General features: G+C 34.8%; 1 protein-coding gene across 1 annotated transcript in view; it reads left to right on the top strand.

The window, feature by feature from the left end:
• Positions 1-4,114: 4,114 nt before the first annotated feature.
• The window catches only part of LOC135212941 (carbonic anhydrase-related protein 10-like), a 53,314-nt gene continuing 47,115 nt past the window's right edge, over positions 4,115-10,313 (top strand). The window contains 1 exon segment of the mRNA XM_064246686.1: positions 4,115-4,575. Coding sequence (XP_064102756.1) covers positions 4,536-4,575 — 40 coding nt within the window. The 5' untranslated portion in view covers positions 4,115-4,535.

Below are 10,313 nucleotides of genomic sequence, written 5' to 3'. Positions count from 1 at the left end.
CTGTATATCAAATCCACGGTTGATGTGAATCTACTATAATCCTATTTATCTTGAAGCCTCGGCCAGAGAATGCCGTGTGGTCGCCAATAGTTTTGTCAGTTTCACAAAAAAAAAAAACTAAGTATACTATTGTTCCTTGCTACCACTGGCCACCACTATGCACTAAACACCAAACTGAGATATTCCACATAATTTCACAACTGAACGCGTGCGACTTATCGTACGTCTCTCGGTAAAAGGAATATTCGAAAAAGCCAATCCCGCTCATTTTCGGATAATTGGACACCTTTGGAGTGTGGCAGAGTGTGAAATATTCAGCATATCCTTTGCACGCCCTTACTCCACACGTAGGTGATCGCGAGATATATATTTATGTTTGTCGAACATACCTGAAGCCGAGTGCCTTTCATTTTCACCTCTTTTGCGAAATGAATGCGGATAGGTCACGGATATGCGAGTAATCCTGTGTTGTTATTTAATGTAATTCGTGATTAGAGGGAATAAAACCAAAGTTTCACGCGACAAAGTTTAGGAATAACTTTTAATCTTGAGAAGAATGGCATTCGATTAATTAAGCACTAGACATGTAATGTCTATGGCATATTAATACGACAAACAGTCTCTAGTTTACTAATTCTCTACTTGTATCTAAAACATTTGGAGTGACCATGGACAAAAAAATTAATGCTTAAGCATTGTCCTCAGCCACTTACTCATACTGATTATATATATATATATATATATATATATATATATATTATATATATATTATAATAAACGCTAAGGACTATAATTTCGGGGCGGACTGATAGGGGTCGGGAGTCACCCACCCCCGAAATATATTAGTCCTTAGCTTTAATCCAGTGTGTGTTAATGGGCCTTTATACTTGAGACGTATCCTGTTTTAACGAAGGATTTATTTACATATATATATATATATATAGTATATATTATATTATATATATATATATATATATATATATATATACAGACGAATAATCGATGCAAAACTTTATCCTACGTTGTCTGTTGCTTGATTTCAAGGTACGACTTGCTGTCACAACCAATCACTAATGACAATGGAGCAAGGCGAAGTCTGAGCATTCCTAGTATAAGTTGCGTGTGTTTCTCTGCTCATTACCGATTTCCTTGAAGTCCGAGAAGTTCCGATAAACATCCTCGTAATGGCAGAGGAAGACTGCAGTGCATGCAATCTGGCATGTGATTAAAGGGAAAAAATAAAACAAAAAGTGGTGGACTTTCTCTGACACAACTGCTAAACGAAAAAAGTATCTAAAATGGAAACTGGTGCGTACAAGATTTTTCAGTTGGACAATCGAGTACCTAAATGTAAGAAAAAATTACAAATGGTGGTATGAATTGAGCTGAATATAGAATTTAGGCAAAAGGCCAATCACCGGGACCTATGAGGTCATTCAGCGCTGAAACGAAAACTGACAGCAAAAGGTTTTTTAAGGGGTAACAGGATTAAAACCTCGCATTTGCGCTATGAATCAATTGATATGTGGAAAGTGGGATGGAAGAGAATATGAGCGGAGGTACAGTAAAAAGGAATGAAGGGGGTTGCAAAGAACCTTCAGTGATGACTACAGTGCACCACGTGAGGTGAATGACGCATTTATCTGAATGTTTACCCTTTTTAAAAACAGTAGTCGTCTATAGCAAGTCAATACGTAAAAAAAATAAAAAAGTTTCTTATTATCTTATCGGATGTCTCGTCCTTTTTCACACAAGAGCAACATATAAATTCATTTCTCAGTATTTCTCATCATCTTTGCTTGTTTATGCTTTGCAAATATGGACGATAAACGTCCCATATTTCTCAAATAAATCGTCATTGGTATCCCGGCAACGGATAGAATTAGCATTAGTTATTCCTTCTCACCTGCTTTTATTTCTCTTTCAATTGTCGTCGGTGAAAGGGCGAAGGGCGATTATTCTCCTGAATGTCTCGATTTTGATCCGATCTTTCATCTGTTTTGCAAAAGTCATTCATAGCAAGGCAGCTGGTACAGTCACTTTCTGATACCTTATTCTCATCTTCTGCAAACGTCATTGGTACAAAGGCAGCTGGTACAGTCACTTTCTGATACCTTATTCTCATCTGATGTCCTGTATTCTCATTTTATTTTCTTAGATCTACATAACCTTTTGATAACAGTGTACATCTGTCTGGATTTATTTTACAATCATTTATTCCCACATGTAATTTTAAAGTCTTTATTTTGCAGGGCAAGTGGGCCCATTTGTTTCTTAGTATTTCGACCTTAGTTCGTGTTTTCTTCTGTATACAAATTCCTTTCTAGCCGGTTCAAAATTCAGATCATAAAATGCCTGATTGATGCCGGACTATGGAGAATTTCCTTACCTTTATCTGTAGCAAAAAAATATAATGCATTGCCCCAAAGAGAAAAAATACTACTAATGGTTAAAGCAAAAAAAAATCAAGCGATGCCAATTTTCCTGGCACTGAATTGCCTTTAAGAGAAAAATCAACGAGAGAGAGAGAGAGAGAGAGAGAGAGAGAGAGAGAGAGAGAGAGAGAGAGAGGAACAATCCCATATGCTGCAACTCTAGCGCCAATTAAAAAAAATTGGCAAAAAAAAAAAATCTTTCCCCTTCGAAGTCAAAATAATTCGGAAATCGCTAATTCCGTTCTGAGGATCTTATAAATTAGCCCGGCTGCCGCCCCCGGAGTCCCAGACCCACGCCCCCCTATCCCCCAGCCCCTCTCCCCTCCCCTCCCCGACCCCGTTGCAAGCGTCTAGCGCCCGGGGCTGTCCTGGGCCTGGTCATTACTCTTCGGGGTTAACTAGCTCGGTTTAGCAAAACATTCTCCATCAGGCTAACGATGCCTTCGGGCGCCGATTCTTCATGCGGTTTTTCATCTCGTGCACAACCACACCCCAACACCCCTCGCCTGTACGCCTGTTGTTTATGCCCTCTTGGTTTTACAATTATCGCCTTATTTATATAAGTCGTCCTTCGTCTTTCAGTTGCGACACACGACGACGACTAGGGAATTTTCCCAAGTTTCTCTCTCTCTCTCTCTCTCTCTCTCTCTCTCTCTCTCTCTCTCTCTGTATGTATGTATGTATCTTGCTTTCCATATCTAGCAATGTACATTTTTTTTCGAAAATTTAAATATTTAATCACTTTATTAATGGTCTTGATTGATGGATTGATTGATGGATTGACTTTTTTCTCTCTCTCTCTCTCTCTCTCTCTCTCTCTCTCTCTCTCTCTCTCTCTCAATGTATGTATGTTATGTATCTTGATTCCCGCAACTTTAATAATTCTGCTAATTTCAGATTTTTGAAGACTTTTCGGTATTTTAAGTAATTTCCAATTGGTTTTTCTATTACAATTTCCTTTAGAAAAAAACTGGTCATATCTTTTATTTCCTTCAAATATTTTCTTTTACATTTCATCAGTCTCATATTATTATCTTGTTCCTCTGCCCGAGAGCGTGGAAAGTGTAACAAGGCATGATCCGACCTCCAGCTTTCTCGGGCCGCATACTAAAATCTACGGTCAAACGGCACCTTGTTTCACAAACGAAAGTTAAAATCAATACGCTACATTTTATTAGAAATAAATTGTTCTGTGCTGACTAACATGAACATTATTTATTTTAGAAATTTTCATTCTGATAAATTAATCATAAATATCCTATCCTAAAATTCGTGTATTTTTAACTGAACGCGAAACACAAAGTAGTTTGTAGGCTTACTCCCCGAGCAAACGAAAATGCATACGTCCAAAAAAAGGGGGTGAGGGGGGCATAAATCTCGTCGCTCGTAGTTTGAAATCAAATCCTTCCTAAAATAGCGGCGCCGTTATAAACCTTATCCATCTTTCATTTTACGGCCGAGAGTTAAAAATTCCAGGAAATTCCGAGGAGAGAGAGAGAGAGAGAGAGAGAGAGAGAGAGAGAGAGAGAGAGAGAGGAGGAAGTTCTTCCTCTGACGACGACGACGACGTCAAAAAAGGACGAAATGATATGGAAAAGTCGACGAACTTTGAACCGCGCGGCGATAACATTTTGGTCACAGGGCCCCTCTCTCGGTTTAAACTTAGGTTGCTCGAGAGGCTGCGAGTCAGTTTGTCTTCGGACGGTGAGGCGGGAAGAGGTGTCGGCGCTCGCTGGATCCACTTGGCACATGCCAGACGTCGTCTCGCAGCCGCAGCCAGCCGGTGGTGATTAGAGCTCTTGTTTTCGAAGTGTCAGATTAAAGTACCGATGTGACAATCGTCCCGCGGGCGACGATGATGATGATGATGACGAGAAAGTTATGCCTCGTCGAGGCGAACACTGAGGGTTGTTAACATGACCAGGAAACGGTTGTTATTGTGCTATCTCTATGTTATCAGCAGCAGACTCGCCATGATAGCAATACCATTAGCCGAAAGATATCTCGAGGCTCTCTGAAATCAGCAGTCGCGAAAGGAAAATACGGATGCTTCATTAAAAAGGGGGGCGGTGAAAGCCCATAGCAATAAATCCCAGCGAGATGATGTTTCTAGGAACTTACTTTCTTCTCTTCCTACCCGGTAAGTTTGACACGTCTTCTTCATCCGTCAGTTTCTTTGACGTCTGTGTTAGTGACTGACTCAAATCGGATCAAAATTTTCCTTTTTTTCAATTTTCTCTTGACACGAAAATGCCAAGAATGGCTTAATTTGTTAAAAAGTTCTTTCTTTCTTTTCTGATCGACTACTTAATATCAAAGTTTGCTTGACACTTTGCAATACGTAATCCAAGTTCTTAAGGGTCCTGCTTATTTTTGCCTTATATTCTCTGTAAATGATATGGACTAATAATTATGATGAATGCTAACTTTTCCAATATCACTTGTTTAAACAGATTCTAGAATGGGCACTTATAAATTATATATTACATTCTAACAAATCGATATGATTTTAATACAAACATATTAAGCAAAGAATCTTATTTAGAAAGCGTGTTATCAATTATCTCTTCTGGAAAAGCCACTAAGAGTAATACTTTTGTTTGAAAGAAAAAAAAATAAACTTAATAAAAATAAGTGTATCAATTAATGCTATCTGAATCGAATTACGAGACAAAAATAAAAGAATTTATTAAATATTGCCAATGGAATTTTAATATAATTTCAATATCTGACAGGATGTTTACTCGCAACTTCATGAATGAAACCCTAATTTCCATTCATTGAAATTAAGTTATAAATATTTTTCACTGAGAGAGTAGACGTGTATTACATACGACAAAAGTTTAAAACTTTTAATACACAACGGAGGACATGAGTTTATTTTCATGAAAATAATCTCTTTGGGTCGAAACTGACACGAACGAAGTTCTACTTTAGAACAGAAAACAGCAAAATCCCTAACATAAAAACATAAATGGAAAATCATACGATTAATCATACACATTTACATGGACAACCGTAAGCAAAAGGGCGTTTTAATTACGACAAGATGGGGAAAGTGTGAATGAGCGAATATGAATAAACATCGCCTACTCAGAAATATCACGGGTTAAATCATGCTACATAATACCACAGAATTTCATTTGAAACTTTATGATAGAAATGTAAATTTTCATGCAACGATAATAATGACAAGAAAAATTATTTAAAATTAAGAGTTTCAGACAGACAAATCAAGAAAAATAAATATCTAGAATAGAACATACACAAACATGAAGGAATAAAACACACACACGCACACACGATTTAGGAGTAAAACATAATCCCTACGTCATGCAATTTCCAAGCACAAATAAAAGAACGCGAGGTTAAAAAAAAAAAAATAAATAAAACAAGGATAATCCGTCTTTAATAAGAGTGAAAAGTAAAACCCACCAATAAACGTTGACAAACACCTTTTTGCCACGTATAGAACGCATCAACAAAACACCACGAAATAAGAGGGAGAGGCTTGACAAAACGAAATTCTTAATTTCTCGGTCACAGGTAAACGACACGACGGCTCGTGGTGCCATTTCGCACGTTGCAGGATTATGTAAAATTGAAATTGCAGTAATGGCTTGCAATTACGCGCCAGAGCCGGGAGACAATGCAATTTCCCCCCCACCTCGCGAGATATGGCAAAACTGCAATCGGCAAAAAGTAACGGATCTGCGAATGGATTAAAAAGAACAAGCATTGCCCTGCCGCGCCAGGCTGCATTCGATAAGACTGGAAATATATATATGAAGGAGACCCTGATGGTCCCGTCTGTGTATGTATATATAATAGTTTTGTCTTTATTGTACAAGCAATGGGAAGACAATTCTACATTTGAAGACAATTTTACGAGTATACAGACACACACACACACACACATATATATATATATATATATATATATATATATATATATATATATATATATATATATATATATATGCAGAAGCCAGGTACTATGTCTTACCTCTAAGTAAATGGGAATACAATCAACAATGAAGTAAAATCCTCTTGAACAAGAAATATATATTTTAAACTACAAGAGGATTTTACTTCATTGTGGATTGTATCCCCATATATAATATATTATATATATATATATATATATATATATATATATATATATATATATATATATATAGATATATGTATATATATATATATATATATATATATATATATATATATATATATAGATATATATATAATATATATATATAAATATATGTATTTATTATATATATATATATATATATATATATAAACGTACATAATCTATACATATAATCTATATATATATATATATATATATATATATATGTGTGTGTGTGTGTGTGTGTGTGTGTGTGCAATAATCTATATATATAAATATATATAATATACGTATATATATATGGATAATATACACATAGAGATAGGGATAAATAGATAGATTGTATGTGTGTGTGTGTGTGTGTGTTTGTGTGTGTGTGTGTGCGTGTGTGTGTGTGCAGTCTCATTAAACTGACATGTATGAATGATCACATCAACAACGACAAACGCTCAATCCACTAGGAATCTTTCCACATTTTTTACCATTAATGAACACTGCAAAATCTTGAACATAGTAAGTCTCTGTCAGTGAATGGAATCATCGATTTCTGCATCTTCTTGTTTTGACGCCACTGTTGAAATGGGACATGAAGCGTAAAAATTAATCATGTTAGCCACAACTCAGATAATATATATTATATAAACTGCAACATATTTAGGCTCGCCGTGCAATAATCCAGTTTGAAATCGAAGTACATGCAGGAAATGTTTCTGCTTCATTATCTCCTTCCTACTTATACTTTGGAATTTTTGGAACCGATTCTTATCGCGAGTTCGATTTGCACGCATGAAACTCATGAATGTCTGAGCTTATCCTTAATAACTTATTCACTTAAGAATCTGAGTTACAATACGGAAAATCATATCACTCCCTTAAAAATCATAATTCACTCGTCACTTAAAAATATCTGCTCTTAAGTAACTTCCTGGAAAATATCCCGTCTAAGAAGTGAATTTCCTACAATACACTTATAACATTTAGTAAACATTCATAGTAAGGGAAATCAAATCACTCCCTTAAAAATCATAATTCACTTGAAAATATCTGCTAAATAACTTCGTGGAAAATATCCCGTCTAAGGAGAACTGAATTTTCTACAATATATTTCTATACAAAACCGTCTTAAATACTTGCAGTAACGACCGTCTAAACATTATGCTCACTTGAACTCGAATTCGCCATGGACACGTTCCTGTGCCCTGATGAAGACGAAACGTAAATTCTGGGGAATTACCAAGAAATTCTCGAGCATCTCGGGAGACGAGCATCTGGCCCGCTATTAAAATGCACACAGGAGAGGCAATCTGTCAGTAAATGAGTGGGGAAAATGATTTTTAAAATACGCGGCTCCTTCAGAGCAACGTTTGCTTGAAGTAACCCAAATGGAGAAAGTCACATTTATGAGAGATTTCTGTGAGAACAGAAGAAAGTATGAAAGACATCGTTGAATATCGTGTGGAAACAAAAGAAAATGAAAGTTATATTCTCTCTCTCTCTCTCTCTCTCTCTCTCTCTCTCTCTCTCTCTCTCTCTCTCTCTCTCTCTCTCTCTCTCTTTCTTATGAAAATTTGAATAAAATTAAAGAACCAACTCATCAGAGTTCAGCCTTACTGACATATGTCTTTTTTCTACATAAAAAAACTTTTTTATTTCAATTTTTTTTCTACATAAAAATCTTTTATTTTCTATTTCAATAAGTCATTAATAAGGCAAACCCTTTAAGGTACTTTATATAGTTTAGGTTTTCCTTAATCTGTACTATGTATTGTTTCATAACTAGCGGCATCCTTTGATGTATGATTTCCTCCAATTTCTTTCGAAGAATTTCCAGGAAAAAGGGAAAAAGACAAAGCCACGACTTCGAAATGCCTTTACATATAACCGTAAACAAATTCTATATTATAAAGTTATTGGCAATCACGTAATTCCACGACTTCGAAAAATTGTCTTTACATATAATCTTAAACAAATTCTAAATCTTAAACTTATTGGCAATCAAGTAATTAAGTCGAAATCCCACTGAACTCAATTAGTTTTGGACAATTATCAAAATCCCTCCAAGACGGAGCTCGTTGAGATAAAAGTGACGCAAGATATCTCAGGCCCGACTAGTGGCTCCATCTATTGAGCCGAGGACGAAACTCATTCGAAGTCTTCATTCTTGCCCTCGTCTGGTGGAATTCATTTGTCTCGTAATCTTTCGATGAGGATTTGAGCTTTATTTCATTTTTATTTTTAACTTCGACCATTGTGTTTACAAAACTAATTTGTTGTGTTTTTTTTTCTTTTTGCGTGATTAAGAAAAAACTGGGGGGGTTTTTTTCTCTCTCTCTCTCTGTCTTGCAAAAGCTTGCATTGAACAATGTGTTCGAAGCATTAAGCATATATAAGTATATCCTGACACTTATTCCGTACGTTTTAACGGGAAAAAAATTAGATTTTATTATTCTTCGTACCAAACGGATATTGTAAATGCTTATAAGTACTATATACGATAACATTCAAGTAGTGACATCCATAAATATGTACATCGTAGTCATTTAACATTAAGTGAATGCACGTTTGACACCTAAGGAAATATATGAAGATAAAATATTAATATACGATATTTTAAGCAAATATACTGAATTCATGTGTTCAAAATGCTGCGTTTATTATTGATTCAAAAGCCAATAATTCAGGTAAAAATATTCAGTCTAGAATCAAAAAGTAACAAAGCAAAAGTAAACTGTAATGAGCAGATTTCACTAATTCAACTCACGGGGTGTACTGTAGGCACTATTATGCAGCGTTCCATCGAGCTCCTAGCTGCAACCCCTTTCATTTCTTTTACTGTACCTCCATCTACCTATCCACTCTATCCTAAGAATTATTTCATAGTGCAACTCTTGTTACACATTTCAGACCTACCTACTCTCAATTTTCTTTCCAGCGCTGAATGACCTCATAGGTCCCAGTGCTTGGCATATTTAACCCAAAGGAATTGGTCTCATTGAACCAGCCGTGAAACGATGGAACTTACTTATACCTTCTTTGTTCATGAAAATGTTTTTCTCATATGAGTGGCGTTTTAAAAATGTAGGTGTATATATTATTATCATGCACTTCGTTGAGAATCAATGGCATCGATATTTTCTGCAATGATTTTTCTACGACTTTAATATGACTTCTTTCGAAAATCTTAAGATTGGCAGCTAAAGATACTGTTTCTAATGATAAGTTCGAATATGAGTTAAAAGCCACGTTAATCTATAATTATATATGATACTGTATTTTTAAAAATACAAAAAAAAGGTATTTTGAAAAATAGAGTATAATATATATATATATATATATATATATATATATATATATATATATATATATATATATATATACAATACGTATTCTTCAACATACAAAAAAAGGTATTTTGAAAAATACAGTATCATACACATATATATACTAGTATATATATATATATATATATAATATATAGATATAATTATATATATATGATCTGTATTCTTCCAACATACAACAAAAAAAAAGGTATTTTGAAAAATACAGTATCATATACATATATATATTATATAGTTATTAATATATATATATAAAAATATTTTTTATATATATATTATATATATATATATATATATGATACTTTGAAGATAGTATCATATACATTACTGTGGTTTTCAACTCATTATATCCGGTCACGGCAAAGTGAAGCACCACAGACCACCAGAGATATAAGCTCGACTGAA

The sequence above is a fragment of the Macrobrachium nipponense genome, chromosome 42 (assembly GCF_015104395.2).
Source record: "Macrobrachium nipponense isolate FS-2020 chromosome 42, ASM1510439v2, whole genome shotgun sequence".
Classification (NCBI taxonomy): Eukaryota; Metazoa; Arthropoda; class Malacostraca; order Decapoda; family Palaemonidae; genus Macrobrachium; species Macrobrachium nipponense.
This window is presented reverse-complemented; position numbering and strand designations above follow the sequence as displayed.